This window comes from Molossus molossus, unplaced genomic scaffold (assembly GCF_014108415.1).
Source record: "Molossus molossus isolate mMolMol1 unplaced genomic scaffold, mMolMol1.p scaffold_m16_p_19, whole genome shotgun sequence".
NCBI classification, from domain to species: domain Eukaryota; kingdom Metazoa; phylum Chordata; class Mammalia; order Chiroptera; family Molossidae; genus Molossus; species Molossus molossus.
In genome coordinates this window covers 38529037-38545468 of record NW_023425354.1, presented here as the reverse complement: position 1 = coordinate 38545468, position 16432 = coordinate 38529037, and the positions used below count along the sequence as shown (strand labels likewise).

Sequence of the window (16432 nt, the reverse complement as noted above, 5' to 3'; positions counted from 1 at the left end):
AGAGAGAGAGAGAGAGATCCTTGCCTTTTGGCTAGAGAAATGTTCTTTTCTTCCTTCCTTTACGTCTAAAGTTGAATTCAGGTTGACTTTCTTTGAGTTGTTTTTTGAAATCCTTGAGGTGAAGCTAAAGGTTAAGGGTTGAGAGAACCTAGGCTATAGGTAAGGGTCAAGATAACTAAGGGCAGGAGAAAAAGATGGATGGCTTGTTTATAACTTGGTTTTTCCATTGTAATTGCTTTCTGAGGATCTGCACAAAACCTTTTACCACATGAATGAGAGACTGAACTCATTTGGCACCGAAGATAAGGGGCATTTTCTCCCCGAATATTACATTTCTGGTATTCTTAGGTGACTAAGAATCTCTGTGGAGGTGTCAAAGGGTATAACTCATGATGTGTGGGAGCCCCATAGCGAATTCCAACTGAACTGTAATTAAATACTTGACTTGTCTGGGAATGCACACATAAAGGTTGGTTACCTAGCACTCCAAGTACTCGTGGCTGTATTAGACAGCTGAGGAGAGAAATTGAGACATGCAAGAGTATTTGAGATGACTTTGGAGTTGACAGCCCTTTGGAACTCAACCCACAAGCAGCACTCTTCAACCTATACAAGATCCCTAGAAATTTGTTTAGACTCTACAGATCTCAAAATAAAACTAAAATTAACATGGAAAATCCTGCCTCCAAGGCTAGAAACTCCCAGATCCCAGGCACCATTAATACTTCTGCAGATATATAAGTAATAGGAAGTCTTTACTTGCAAGTACTTAAAGAAATGGGGAAATTTATAGAAGTGATATCAACTTAAGATGCCCAAAATGTAGCTCTTTTAATGCCTAAATCAACTTTTGCATGCAAATTTAGAAAGAAAAAAAAAAGCTAGCTCTAAAATGAAACTGAACAAATGGGAAGCTTATCTTGACTGGAAATCAGAGGCTTCTAGGAGGAGCACAGGTGAACTGCAGTCAGAATTGAAAATGAGAAAGGCTGGTCTCAGGCGGAGGGGAACCAGCAATTGTATACATTCCTTGGATTAGAACAGAATTAAGGAATCTATCTAAAGTTATCTCTTTCTCCAGAACTGGTTTCTGGAAGCAGGACAACAGAATGACTAAATAGGGTCTGCTGAGAAATTCTTTGTAGAGAAGTCTGCTTTTATTGTAGAAAGCCAGGTCTCCTTAAGAAGGGTTGTAGAAGATGGAAATGGGATTTAGAAAGAGAAAAAGAAACAGAAGCAAGCATAGGGTTGCTCCGAGGGTGTTTCCCTTTATCCTCACTGATAGTGTAGAAGTAATTGAGATGATCATAAAAGAGAAAGCTATGAAGGCTTTTGGGAACATGAAAGACAGGGCAACAAGTCACTAGCCTGACTACTAAAGACCAGAGTCGAAGGATAAATTTTCCATTTGAGGCAACAGAGATATTAGGCACTCCTTGTATGGACAGACACAATATGGGTGACCACTAGTGAGGCTACCTGAGTTTGAGGTCAACAAGGAGGGGTGCCTTGCTTGTATGGGCTTTGTGTAGAGTGGAGTCCACCTGTCTGAGTAGAGTAAATCTATCCTCCCCATGACTGGCCATCATGGAAATTATTGGTAAGTCTGCCCTCCGGGCATGGGGTATGCACTCCACACCCTGGGTAATTCCTGGGTGATAGGGAACCTACCCTACTTGGGTTCTCAGACAACATGGAGCCCAGTACAACCCAGAGACTAGCAGGGATGCCTCTAACTCTCTGACTTTCTGTAAATGAGGAACCAGTCCACAGTGCCTTGAGATACCCCTTTGGGGTACATACTTGCCAACAGGGGGAAATTTGACCCTGAGTCCCTCAAGCTTCTTTTGCAACATGGCTTGATCCCAATATAAAGTCGAGAATGGAGAGGTTTGGTCAGTCAGTGTCACCATTAATTTCAATACTATCTTGCAGGTAGACCTGTTTTGCTGTTCCCAAGGGAAGTGGATGGAGGATGAAGCCTCCTGAGATCAATGTGTCTTTTCCATACGTCCAAGCCGCTATGGCTTTCATTTTTCAGGAATGACCCCAAACTATGTATTACCTGTCAACTAGATCTCCCTGTAATTTCTACAGAGCGTGAAAGAAAAAATATACCCAGATGGAAAAAAACACACGAACACATTCCAAAAATGGGTGAATAAACTTGTCAGTCCTTTGCCAACGATTTGGTGGCAACCCAATTCTTGAGGTATTACAATTAAAAATTTTAAAGGGCCAGAGATGTGTCTCCAGAGACAATTCAAAGCTCCCCAAATCTTATCTGAGCCATCTTTTAAAATGCAAGTTTCTGGGAGGTAATCCTTATTGAAAGGAGAAACAAACCTTAGCCATCTGAGAAGACCAAGTTACGTTATTTCAGCTGTTAAACACTGATTGCTAGACAAATCTTAAGTTCATCTACTTTTGGCTTTTTATTACAGAGAAGCTAAAAAATAAATTTGAAGCTTTTAATGAATGTCCTATACCTCATTAGAAGTATGTCTCTTTAAAATGTGAGTGTGTTTGCCAATGAAGGAGCTTATGTTTCTTGAAATTATGAAATGTATTTGCCAACCTAAAGGATGCTAATTCTTATATTTTAATTATCACTAAAAACATTAAGGTTTCTAAGACTTAAGAATTCTAATTAATTGGAGAGAAATTGTTGGTATTAGAAGGTATAAGGTATGGAGATACTTTTTAAAAAAAAATTTTTTATCCTCACCTGAGAACATTTTTCCATTTTTTGTTCAGATAGAATGGGGGGGGGGGAGGAGAGAGAGAGAGAGAGAGAGAGAGAGAGAAACATCGATGTGAAAGGGACACATCGAGTGGCTTCCACCTGCACAACCAACCAAGGCTGGGGACAAACTGCAACCGAGGTACGCGCCCTTAGCGGGAACCGAACCCAAGTCTCTCTGGACTGCAGGCCAATGCTCTAACCACTGAGCAAACTGGCCAGGGCTGGAGATTCTTTTTTTTTTTTTTAATCCTCACCCGAGGGTATTTTTCCATTTTTTGTACAGATAGAATGGGAGGGAGAGAGAGGAAGGGAGAGAGAGAGAGAAACATCGATGTGAAGGGACACATCGAGTGGCTGCCACCCGCACGACCAACCAGGGCCGGGGACAAACTGCAACCGAAGTACGTGCCCTTAGCGGGAACCGAACCCGGGTCTCTCCGGACCGCAGGCTGACACTCTAACCGCTGAGCCAAACTGGCCAGGGCGAGATTCTTTTTGAAGAAAAAAGAAGGGAGTTATTTAAGCAATTTGGTAAATTATACATTTTTCTCCCTACCCGATCCCTCCAGAATTTGGAAACTCTTAATGAGTAAGTAGTATTACAGTGATACCTCGGTTCTCGAACGCCTCGGTTTTCGACCAAATCGGTATTCGACCAGGAGATTCGAGAAACTTTTGTCTCGGAATCCGAACAAATATTTGGAACTCGAACTTCCGAGATGAGCCGAGTTGAGCCGAATGGCGTTCATTCGGCCCAGCGCGCCTTGCTGGCGTCCTCAGTGTGAGTGCGGAGAGAGTCACGCTTTGTGGAGTCACGCTTTCCTGTTGGGTTTCATTGCTTCGGTTCTCGAACAATTCGGTTCTCGACCGTCCTCCTGGAACGAATTATGTTCGAGAACCGAGGTATCACTGTATTTTCATGGCCATATGTTTGTTTGCATAAGTACAATAAGAATCTGATTTCTGCCCTGGCCGGTTTGGCTCAGCGGTTGGAGCGTCGGCCTGCGGTCCTGAGAGACCCGGGTTCGGTTCCCGCTAAGGGCATGTACCTCGGTTGCAGTTTGTCCCCGGCCCTGGTCGGTTGTACGGGTGGCAGCCACTCGATGTGTCCCTTTCACGTCGATGTTTCTCTCTCTCTCTCCCTCCCACTCTACCTGAACAAAAAATGGAAAAATGTCCTCGGGTGAGGATAAAAAAAAAAAAAAAAAAAAAAAAAAAAGAATCTGATTTCTTTATAACAGGCCACATGAAACCAGTTTCCAATTGTGACTTTATTAACCAAGACTTCGACTAGAACGCCATGTCCGAAGGAGACATGCCTAGACTCTGTGTGTCACCAGAAGAGCTTTAAGGAATGAAGAGTGGAGTTGAAGCTGAGGGGAGCCCCGTGGAGAAAGGCCTGGTACCTTGCTTATTCATATGGTTGATGGCAGTCTTTTCAGATAAGGAACTGAGGTGCTTTCCTGGGAGATGGCAAGGGAAGACCCTCAAGACACTTTGGGGACCTCAAAAACGTGAAGCATTTACCAAACCCGTAGTTATTGCAGGCAAAGCCTGATGGCAATTATGTGGCTCAGCTTCTTCGCCCCAAGGGGCTAGTAATTAAAGCTCCATCTGGAGATTCATTGTGAAATTCCAGCAAAGTACATTTAAGAGAGCCTATATGATCACGTGCTATTCTTGTTGTGTTCATGTAAGTAATCAAGCCGATTTAATGAAACTTGATAAATTGAAACTTGATTTAATGTAGTAACTGTGTTGGTCTTGATTTGACTCTTTAATAAAAATGAGTGTGATTTTTAAGGGGGAAATTGTGTTTCAATAGACTCTACAGTGCACAGTTGTGAATATTAGACTCTAATTTAGTTCATTGTCGTCAGAGTTTTATTTCTCACCTATAAACTGAACTGGATCCTGAGTTTTTCTAGTTTTCTTAAATATTTGTTTAATTTTTCTCCCATCACTTGACTTGGAACTAAAACTTTTTCCTTTTTTTTTTAAAAAAAAGAATGTGTTTTTCTCTATTGATTTTTAGAGATAGAAGAAAGGAGAGGGGGAGAGAGAGAGAGAGATAGAAACATCGATGAGAGAGAACATCGATTGGCCGCCTCCTGCATGCCCCCCACTGGGGATTAGGCCCACAACCTGGGCATGTGTCCTGACTGGGAATCGAACCAGTGACCTCTTGGTGCATGTGTCGATGATCAACCACTGAGCCACACTGGCCTGGCAAACCTTTTTTCTTTTATTGGATTATTCATTATAATTCTTGTCATCCTAGCTTCTGCCCCAGTAATACTGAGATTTGTAACACAGTTTGTTTCCACCAGGTTGCAAACCCTACTTGTACTCAGGGAATACCACTTCTAGACACCAATACCACCTCCTTCTGTGCCCAGGCCTCATCATCCTTCTGACAGAGAGCAAGGGTCGCTTGGCTCTGAAGGAAAATATCACTCTTCCTCAGCAGAAGCAGCTACAGAAGAGACTCCAAGTCCCTTTTCTCTGAAAGAATTCAGAGCTACGATCCTTGAAGCAGTCAGTAAGACTGGTAAGCAGTCAGACAGATATGAGCAGAGCAAGGATGATGGGACAGGTACAGAAGGTCACTAGGGTGAAAAGCCTCAGGTGCCTAGCAACTGGCAAAACTGGAAAAACAAGGACCTCACCTCCAGGACAACCTTTCCTCCCCTAGTATATCATTCATCACGTGGTTTAGACCCCCAGACCTTCCATAGCTCTAATGGTGTGGTTCAGACCTCCTGAACTTTCCCCCGTAGGAATAACCTCTAGGCCTAAGTTGTGTTTCAGCTCTAGGCCTAGAAAAACAACAAAACCAGACAAGTGATGCCACAGCTGACCTAGGGACCAGCTGCACTGACCAAGGACCCCCTGCCCTGGTGCCAGCCAATCAGTGGAGACCAGGACCCTGAGAAGACACACCTGGAGAGCTGATGAATATTCCACTGAAAGCCTCCCTTGCAACCCTTCCAGAGATCTCCACCCTTAAAAGGCCTGAGATGGAAGACCCAGTGTACTCTCCCTCCCAGAAGCAGGCCCACAACTTTCTCTCCCCCTCCTCTCCTTCCCCCAGATGCATTACCTTTACCCTCCTTTCTCCTAAGCTCCAAAGACCCCCCCCCTTTTTTTGCCTTTGTCACTTATTTCCTGAGCCCATTTCTTGTACCACTCAATTCTTCTACCTCTGTGACTTTCTAAATCAAATTTCTCTTCTAGTTAGAGTCTTGGCTCTGAATTCTCTTCTAGCCAGAACTCAACTGCCAAGGTTGCTGAACTCAGGCCTGGTCTGATCCCACCCATCTAACATCGGTGCTGTTCTCGCCGCGAACAGAGACATTCCAGGCGCCCTTTGATTGGCACCATACTTCATTCACTCATTATTCCGTTATCATATATTCAGCCAATGATTAGTGAGTGCCTACTCTGTGCCGATCAATAGGTGTCAGGAATATCTGGTGGTAAAGACAGCACAGTCCCTACCCCTAATAGAAGGCAAGACTTAGAGGGGACATAGTCAGATCTGGGTTCCTACCGTGCCACAGATTCACCAGAGATCCAGGTGCTGCCATTTGCACATCTGTCCAGGGTATGAGGAATCAAAAAGGGGAATGAACACACAGGCAGTTGGGTGCTTAGAAGCACCACACATTTTGAGGGGGTCATGCAAGGGAGGCCCCTTGAAGGTAAGCTGACCAGACAATGAGGACACGAAGATACTTCCCAGGAACTGCATTTGGGAGGGGTCCTCTCCATCGAGGGTGGGAGCATATAAGAGAGTGAGCCAGGGCACCAGCCTCAGGTGAAGGGCGATGAGCCCGCGTCCTGGGATTTCACTACCCTTGCATCCAAAGCCCCACTATTACATGTTTAACAGATCAAATAACTGAATAACTACATTTTCTGAAGCAAAACCAACCAGGTGTTCTGATGCCAAGGAGATGGGATTCTAGAGGATACCATGAAAGGCAACTCACTACATCTGCCTCATAGGATTGTTGAAGGAGTTATAGGAGTTAATACATGTATTTGCTGCAGGTATAGCCAACATATGTGAAAACAGTTATAGGAGTTAGAGTGAGGCAAACTCTTAATCATCCCTCAAAACCCTGCCCTCGTGTCCTCTACCCTGTGAACCTTTCCTGAGCAATGCAGATTCAGCTATTCTGGTGCCATGCCATCCCTCCCTCACGGCAGGTACCACTCTGCACTATAATTATTTATTCCTTTCTTTAGGCTTCGCACTCCTTTAGGCCCAAGGACTCTGCATCTTTCCTCAAGCAGTGTTGTTTCCTTAAACAAGCTGAACGAAGGATGGCTTTGGTATGTTGAAACTCATTGCAATCTACTACTATTCATTCATTCATTCAATTAAAGATCTTTGAGCTCTTATTCATGTCTTTTTTGTAACTTAAATTTGTCTGTCTTAGACAAATTCAATTCATTACAACGTTGCATTTAATTTGGGAAAGATAGGAAGGAAATGAATTAATGGTGACAGTGATGTGTTAGGATGGTGAGATCGAGGCTGTTTCCATTTTCTTTCCTTAAAAAATTTTTTTAATCCTCTCCTGAAGATATTTTTTTCATGGATTTTTAGAGAGAGTGGTAGGGAGGAAGGGAAGGGGAGAGAGAGAGAGAGGAAAAAACAAACAAAAAACATCGATGTGAGAGGGACACGTTGATTGGTTGCCTCCCACATGCACCCTGACTGGGGGCTGGGGACCGAACCTGCAACCCACATGTGCCCTTGACTGGGAATCAAACCTGTGACCTTCGATGCGAGGGCAGACACTCGTACCACTGAGCCACACCGGCCAGGGCCCATTTTTTTGACTCTTCCCTAACATAGTTGTTATTTTACTTTTCTAATGGAACAATTCATATCACATAGGAATACTGTATTTGAAGCCCTATAATAAATGAAGCTTTAAATTACAATTTTCCATATTAAAAAAGAAACTAAAAGAAAGTTTCCATATAAGAAGTTATCATTTCTATCATAACAAAGGAATTTTTTTCTCTGTAAAAAATACTTCTACCTGCTTCTGGAGAGCTGCAGGGTGACACATTAGTGATACCAACATCTGGGAGGTCTCTCTGTGCCAGCGGCTCCCCTTCCCTTCCCCAAACCTCAAGCTGAATATTTCAAGGACCTGTTTGGAACTGGCATCACCAGCATCACGGGCCTTCTGTAACTGGGCATTTTCCAGTATATTCCATACTGTTAATATTCCCCAGCTTCCTGGATTTCAGCCTCAAACTGTAAAATGAAAGGCTGGACAGGAATTAACCAGAGAGCTCCCTGCTGACATTAAAAAAAAAAAAAAAAAAATTCCCCCAGATGCTGAAAGTGAAGCAATGTGGGCTTAGCTAAATAAAACCTGGCTGCAGGGTGACTCCTTGACTGTACTCGCCACCCTGCTGAGGAGCTCCTGCCTTGGACCTGGGACCAGGAAGAGGTGGACTTACTGAGGATCCACCACACAGGGTGATGTCACAGCAGGATCAAGTCACCACAGGCCAGGAGTCCTCGTCATAAATTAGCTAACTGGACACCCAGCCCGGGGAAACTCCCTTTGGAAACAACAAAAAATGGGACCTTTATGCAAACACGGCTCCCTGACCGGCACAGGGGGTTATAAATACTTCTAAGCTGCCAGTTGAAGACTAAGGCTCTCTGGCCCCAGAAAGGAGCATCGCTGGTTTGGAGGCTCTGAGCCGGCCTTGGCGAGGACACTGGGCAGGCAGAGCGGTCCCGAAGGTCTCCGGGCTCAGGTCTCCTCCCAGGGCGCTCGTCTGTACCCTGCCGAGGCAGCGCAGCCAACCGAGGTGAGTTGTCTTCATTTCTGGGGAAGCTGCTGTTTAGAGAGGGTTTTGCTTCTTCCTGTTTGGGAAGGCTCAGAAAACTTTGGGAATTTTCTGCCTACAAAGATAAACTGGTGGAAAGTCTAACAAATGCCAACATGAGGTCTGGCCTTTAGAACATGGCATCTTATTCAGGTTTTTTGTTTTTTTTTTCCTGCAAAATTTTGCTGTGGTTGCTACATTTCAAGCAAAAAGACAAAACAAAACAAAACAAAAAAAACCAACACTTTTTGGAAAATCCAGACTGGAGAGCAGAAAGTAATCTGCTAATATAATATATATTTTTACATAAATTATCCTATCCAGTCCTTATGACATGCACATCTCCCCTGCCTAACAAATTCCTTTCAGATGGATATTATTAAACCCATTTTATGGATGAAGAAATAAGTCTGAGTTAAATAACTTGGCCTAGGTCATGTAACTAGCAGGAACTCTAAGATGCGAATATCTACATCGCCTCGCACTATGAGGGGTTTTTCTGGTGAGGAGCCCTGTGCCTCCACTTAAGTCTCCTTAAAAAAATAAAAATAAAAAAAAATAATATATATATATATATATACATATATATACACACACACACACACACACACACACACATATATGTATATGTGTGTATATGTATACATATATTTTTTTCAGAGAGAGAGATAGAAACATAGATGTGAGAAACATGGATTGGCTGCCTCCTGCACGCCCCCTATTGGGAACTGAACCCACGACCCGGGCATGTGCCCTGACTGAGAATCAAGCTGGGACCTCTGGGTCCATGGGAGGACGCTCAGTTCACTGAGCCACACTGGCTGGGCTCCTTTTTTGGTCTTTTTAAAAGGAGATGATTGATTTCAAATATTGAAAATTGAGTGTATTTTTTTCCCCACAAATAATTATTGTCCTCCCAAATGATTAAAAAAAGGGGGGGGGGGTAGCATCAACAACAAATGCAAAACCTTAAAAGCAAGGCAGCTGCAACTTGAGTGTTTTCCCCAATAACAGGTGTAACATGACAGTTGCTCATTAGAGCTGCTGGAGATCTTGCAGACACAGGCTGAGGCACCCATGTTTTAGTGACCAGCGGGCTCCTCCCTACCTTTCCTCGGGCCAACCAGCTTGCTCCGCTCAGATGGGCCAGCAGGCCCTATAAAGGAAGCTCTCAGAGTCTGCTCTGTCCTCTTGAGCTACGGTCCAGCATTTTTCCTTTAGATTGTTATGTAGCTTTGTAGAATAACAGTCTATGTCCATAGGATCCCCAAAGCCAGTCCCCAGATAGAAACAGAGGTTGTGAAGCATTGCTGTTCAAGACCTATGCTAGCTTTTGCATGATTCTTCATTAAACCAACCCTATTGAGAAGGCCCAGTTCCGCAAACTATTTGTCAACTTTCTGTCACCATCTCCTCCCCTTTCCTCAGCCCCACCACGAAGAATCTCTGAGTTGAAATCCAGAGAAGTGACCTGCTTTGCAAAACCACAAAAATGGCTTATCTCTGGAAGTTTCTGTTCAAAGCTAAGTCACACTTGCGGAAGGAACCAGACATCAACAACAATTCAGGAAAAACCACCCCGGCTCCCTCCAGGTAAGCTTTCTCCTGCTACTGCTGCCTTCTGCAATCTCTCTGTTTCCATTCCCCCACCCGCCGCCACCAACTCACAATTCCTCTCTCTGATCCCCGTTTTCCCCTGGACCTCTGATCTCCCTAGTTGCTTCTCGGATGTCCCTGTTGGAATGTGATGCAGCCGCTGTTTATTGTCTACCTCATTGTGCCCGATACTGTGTGAGGAAGGAAGGGATATGGCACAGTCCTAGCCCTCAAGGAGCTTGGAGTCTCTGGGGGAAGTCTATGGGAAGGGAATGTGGAATCCCTGACTTGAGAATGAGAGGCGGTACAATCCAGTGGTTAGAACTGGGGCAACGTCCTGGCCAACATCTGTTCGGATTCACCAGTGGGTATTCCTCACTAGTTGTTAGATATTTTGAATACCAACCTGGTGAAGAGAACCAGGATGCTAGACAAACTATCCAAGTCCTTTGCTGTCTGTCCCAGCTTTGTGACCTCTCTGAGACTCAGATGAGCTCACCTGCAGAATGGGGACCGCCAGTGGGACCCACCTCATATCCGCTGAAAATGAAATGAGAGTGTTCAGGTAGATCACTTTGCAGTGTGCCCATACATAACAGGCACTCAATAAACATGAGCATTTTATTATAGTTTACTGAGCACCCGCTCTGTGCCAGGGCTCTACAGGGCGCCTCACGTGAATTGCATCTCGGCTGATCTCCACGGGGCGGCTACGTGAGGTACGAGTCATTGTCTTGTTTTACAGATGAGGAGATAGAAGCTCTAAGAAGGGAGTGACTTTCCCCGGGTCACATAACTGGTATTTACAGAGCTGGAATTTCAACGCACGCATGCACAAACGCACACACGCACTCACACACACCACTTGCCTGTAGGAGAAGCAAGCTTGAGGCAGAACTGAGAGAATGTCAGCCAACCAGTCAGTCCGTGGGCAGGCTTCCAGAGCATGATAGAAGAGCTCACTAGCATTCCTTGAACTAGAGGTTGAGATTGCTCAAGTGAAAGACAAGTCAATCTGCAATATCATGAAGCACGAATCAAACCAGAGCCTCAGTCCACACGGGGCAGCCTCAGCCCTAGACAAGCCTGTCCCATGGACTGCAATGGGCAGGGCACCCTCTGGAGGCAGACAACATGGCAACGCTAAGTGTACCTGACAGGTGACAGAAAAGCAGCAGGGTTAAGTGTGTGGGCTTGGGGATAAGCAGGTGACTTTGCCACTCCGTAGACCTTTGGTAAGTCTCCTACCTTCTGAGCCTCAGTTTCTTCATCTGTGAAAAGAGAGTAGAAATGCCTGTTTTCTGGTGTGGTGGTAAGAATGGAATGAATTTTCACATGTAGGCCATTTAGCCCCACGCCTGGCAGAGAGTAAGTGCTCAATAAATGGCACATGTTGCCATTGTCATCACTGTTATTGCTGTTGGCAGCTAGGACGACATTGAGCAACATTAAACAGAGTCCCCTCTAAGGACTTCATAGCAGGCTCGGGTGGACTTGGAAGAATGGGTAGAAGGTGGAGAGATCAAGAGAAATAGCAGAAACATTCCAGGAAGGGGACAGGGTGAGCAAAGACTCAGAGGCAGAAGTAAGCACGACTGTGCTTGGGCCTCGGGCGGAGGCTGGGGCAGGAGAGGTGAGGCCAGGGCTCGGAGGGCTTGGCGAGTAGGGGATTTGGACTTGCAAAGCAAGGTTGAATGACTTACTCAAGGTCAGTCCCTGGAAAGTGGGGGAACTGAGGTTTGAGTTCAGTTCAAACTCATAACCTCTACAGTATATGGGCTCTCCTTGAGGGCCTACTATGTGCTGGGCTGGGAAAGGGACAGAGAAGAGACCCAGTTCCTGCTGTCCAGGAGGGATGGGTGAAAAGGTGCCTTCCCCACAGGTCTGGGAGGAGCTCATGCAGAATGGGGTGGGTGGGGTGGGGCAGAGGTAGGAGGTCACAGGAGAATGAGAGGGCGCTATGAGCTCTTCTGAGGTGGGCCCAGGTGGACTGCAACGCACAGCTGGGGGGGTGGGGCAGGAATATTACTGGAGGTGGGAGCAGCTGTGCAAAGGGGATTTTGTACTGAAAGCAATGGGAACCCATTCATGTATTTTGATTTTAAAAAGTCATTTTCAAATCCATTCAGGTATAAGACCTAGAACCTATTATGTGTGACTAATGATTCTGTATTTTATATAAACAAATGATCAGGAAGTGAATGTGTGTGTTTTAGGGAACAAAGGCACATGTTGAGAACACCTAGGTGAAAACATATGTAATTTGGAACAAAGTTGAACTGGGTTGCAGTTGGCTCAGAATAGATGTGTACCTTCTTTCATTCCGATTTAATCTGGGTTGGGATTAAATGCACTGGAATGTGTCTAGGAGGGATCCGTGTACTCTAAGGTTGGGGGCTGCTGCCCTGTCTCTCTCTGGAACCTAGGAGTTATCCTGCTTCCAGGGTGGAAGCAACCTACAGGTGGAGCAAAGTCAGGAGGCCCTGTGACCTTCAGATTATAAGAACCAGGAGTCTGAAAAGGACCTGAAGGGGCTCCTGGTCCAACTGCCCCGCCCCTCCCCAGGGTCTCCCACTAAAAATCATCCCCAGCCTTGCTCTTTCTTTGGCTTCCTTCCTGGAATCACACTGAACCTGCAGAAAAGAAATAACACTTTCCAGGGCAGCCCTGTGAGGGGAGAGAGCTTGGGCTGTGGCCCTGGGGCTGCTGTGTGGCCTTGGGCAAGATCGATAAACTCTCTGTCCCGCTCCTCCCCAATAAAGTGGAAATAACAATATAGATTTGCCTTCTTGACTGGATTCATTAAGGAGTAGATGAAATAACAGGATCAAGTTTGCTGTGTAAACTGTAAAGCACTACAGTACAAGGCCGGCGCACTTGCCCTGGCGGCTTAGCCCAGAGAAAGCCCAATGGCATCCAAAAGGCAGACTTCCCCGTGGACGCCCACTGTGGGCCCCTGGGTATGTGTGGCCCGGGGAGACCCTGGCCCGGGGCCACGCGCGGGTGAGCCCAGTGCCGAGTCCAGGCCGCCTTTCCTGCTTGCTCCGCCTCGGGGCGGGGCTGCGGAGTCGGCGGCTATAATTGGCGGGTGCGGAGTGGAGCGGGGAGCCCTCGGAGCTGCGCCCTGGCGGGTACCATGCGCGAGGGCCTGGGTGCGGCGTGCGAGGCAGCCCGGCCCCGGCTCTGCGGGCTCCTTCGCAGGATCCTGCGGCCGCAGTCCGCCTGCGGCTCCCGCCGAGCCAGGTACCGCCGCCGGCCGCGCGGGGTCCGCCCTGGGAGGGGGGCGGGCGGCTCCGCGCGCACCGGGCGCACCGCGCGCACCCGACGTGCCACTGACCCTCCGGAGCCTCGGTTTTCTGTGAGAATAGGAAGGTTGGAATATTCGCTGTAGGATTCCGATGAATATTCACTAAAGTGTTTTCCTTGGTTAGAACACATAAGAGGTTCCCAGGCCGTAGCCACAAAGACCCAGAGAAGCCCACAGGCACCCATGAGCCGCGGCTATGAGGCTGGAGTAGGAATTGTCCGTTTCAGCGCTTGGGAGCTTTCTAGATCTTTCAGCCCTGGGGCTGCTACACCCTTTGGGACAGATAGAAGAGAGCAAAAAAGTTCTCGTTTTACAAATATGATTCATTTTCCTAAGCCCCTCTCTTTCCCTCACCCTAGGTGTGCGGAGTGGTGGGGGCGGGGAGGAGTGGGACCTGCAGGAGAGGCAGTGGTCCAGGTCCGCCCCAAAGGAGCCTGCAGCTCCAACTCAGCGCCCCATCCTGGGTCTCAGCAAGCACCACACTGCAGCGCCTCTTTTGATGGCGGGTTTTTCAGGGTGGTTTTAGCAGCACTGAACTGAGCGTCTGGGTGGATCATGCAATCATTTGTCAATAAGTATCTAGAATCTTAATATGCTCATCTGGCTTCTGGTCACCCCATCTCCCAACACCTAGCCTAAAGAAATCTGCTACCTGAGGGAGAAAGGGGACTGGGCTTTGTTTATAATAGTGAAAAAACTGGGCACAACCTAAATAGTACTTTTCCCAATAATAAAAGCAATACATGCTCATTTGTCCTATTCCAACATCACAGAGATGTATAGAGTGGAAAATGAAAGACCTCTGCAATCTGACCCTCTTCCCCTCTGCTGTGCATGCACACACATGCACACCCCAGAAACTGTCGCAAAGAACATGGAACACAAGCTTTCCTACTAAAGTGCCCCTGTAATTGTGACCCACCCCAGGAGGAGGCATGTGGGGAGTGTGACTCTTGGAGGGGGTGTTCACACGTGTGCAGCCAGAGGGGTCACATGCCTTCTGTTCTCTGTAGCATTTGCCAGGAGAGCGAACCTGAAATCCCAGACCAGAACCAATGTTTCCGAGTGATTTTAGACAATCGGGGCTTTTTCCAAAGGACAGGCTAAGTTCTTTAAATCTGTTGTTTTAAAATAAATACAACCAATATGTTTTTTAAAAAAAGAGTCCTTATCTTCCAGAAATAGTTATGAGGTGTTTACGGATGACAGGTCGTCTCCGACTTGCTCTAGATGGATGGGGAGCGGGAAGAGTGGAGCTGAAGCAGGACTGGCCGTGGGTTGATACCTGTTGACTGGGTTGAATCTGGGTGAAGGGCCCATGGGGATTTATTACTCTATTACCTCTACTGTGTACGTTCAACATTTTCCATAAGAATTTAGAATAAATAAGTAAACCAATGCAAATCAAATCCTTTAAATAAAAAAAGCTTAAGTCCCCCAGAACGAGTGGGTGGTGGGCAGTGTTGCTGGCTTGGGAGAAGCCCTTCTTTGCCCACCACATCTGTACGTCTTTGGTTTTTGAGGGCACCTCTCCCCAGAGTGTCTGTGTGTCATCCTTTGGGCCATGGGTTGATAATTGTTGGTTCGATAAGCTTTGGTTCAGCCCCCTTCTTGTCTTTTTGGCTTTGTAGGAGGGCAGGAGAAGAGGAGGAGGGAGGGAGTGATGAGGAGGAGATGGGGTCTGGCTGACTGCTTCCCCGCCACACACACACAGCCTCCTTGGCGGGAAACCATGAGCAGTTCATTCCCACTCTCCAGACCTCAGTTCCCTCATCCGTCAAGTGACAGGCTGGCAGAAGGGACTCCAAGACCCCTCTCTGCCCTCAGACACTCCATCTCATGAGAGTTGTTTTCTTTCGCAGTCCAGTGACACAGGATGACCCTAAGCGTCACAGCCTCAGCAAGCACCGGAATGAGTCCCCCCAGCCCTTCACAGGGACGGCCGAGGTCAGTGAGTCACACGGGTGTGGGAAGCCCCTTCCTTTCTCACCCAGACACATGCAGGCTGAGCAGCCTGTTGGGAGCTGGGGTCTGGGCAGTGAGTGGAGACCCCAGGGGGTACAGGCGGGGATGAGAAAGGGCTTTGGGAGACCAGGATGATCCATGGTAGTCAGGAGTGGTGGCCCCAAGGTGCACTGGTACCTGGATGACTTGCGTGTGAGCTAGCAGGCCTGGGTGAGAGGAGCCCATTCATGGAGTCAGGAGTAGGACCCTCCAGAATTGTCCCAGACTCGCAGCTGAGCCTTTGGGCCCAGCCCCCAGCCTCTGTCCCACCGGCTTCATCTTCCCTAAGTGCTTTGGACCTCAGTGTGGCAGAGAGATGGGGGTGGTGGCTGGCAGCGGTACTCTCTTCCTCGTTCTGATTTCGGTTCCCGGCGATGGCTGGGCAGTAGTCTCCTTCGTACCTAACCTTAGTCCCCACTGTTGCAATTCCTCCGAGGGAGCGTTTGGCAGGGTTCTGGGTGAGGAGAGAAGCCTGGCCAGTGGCCCAGGCACCTGGAGCTCTTCGCAGGCACTGGTCCAAGTGGCCAGGCCGCCGGGGAGGGGGGAGGGACATGGACTGACACCCTGACCTGTGTACCCACCCCAGCTCCCCACCCCACCCAAAGCCAAAGCAGGGCCCAGGGGCCAGGAAGAGACCCATGGGGCCCTGGAAACATTGGAGGCATCTGGAAATCTGTTCTCTTCCTCTTAGCAGTCTCCAGAATCCTTGGTCAGGCTGGATGCACCCCCGTCGGCCTGCCCACGGCACATGAGGATCAAAAACTGGGGCAGTGGGATGACTTTCCAAGACACGCTTCACCACAGGGCCAAAGAGGTGAGACGCCTGGGGCTTCAGGGAGAACCACCTTGGCCCCAAGTCAGTGAAGCCATCAGGGCCCTTAGAGGGTCAAACAGATGTCCCTTGGGCAAAG

At 47.5% G+C, this 16432-nt stretch overlaps 1 protein-coding gene across 1 annotated transcript in view; it reads left to right on the top strand.

Annotated features, from left to right (window-relative positions):
• Window positions 1-15341: 15341 nt before the first annotated feature.
• NOS2 (nitric oxide synthase 2) overlaps window positions 15342-16432 on the top strand; it is a 28184-nt gene continuing 27093 nt past the window's right edge. The window contains exons 1-2 of the mRNA XM_036269688.1: window positions 15342-15464; window positions 16213-16335. Coding sequence (XP_036125581.1) covers window positions 15357-15464; window positions 16213-16335 — 231 coding nt within the window. The 5' untranslated portion in view covers window positions 15342-15356. The remainder of the gene's footprint in view (window positions 15465-16212; window positions 16336-16432) is intronic.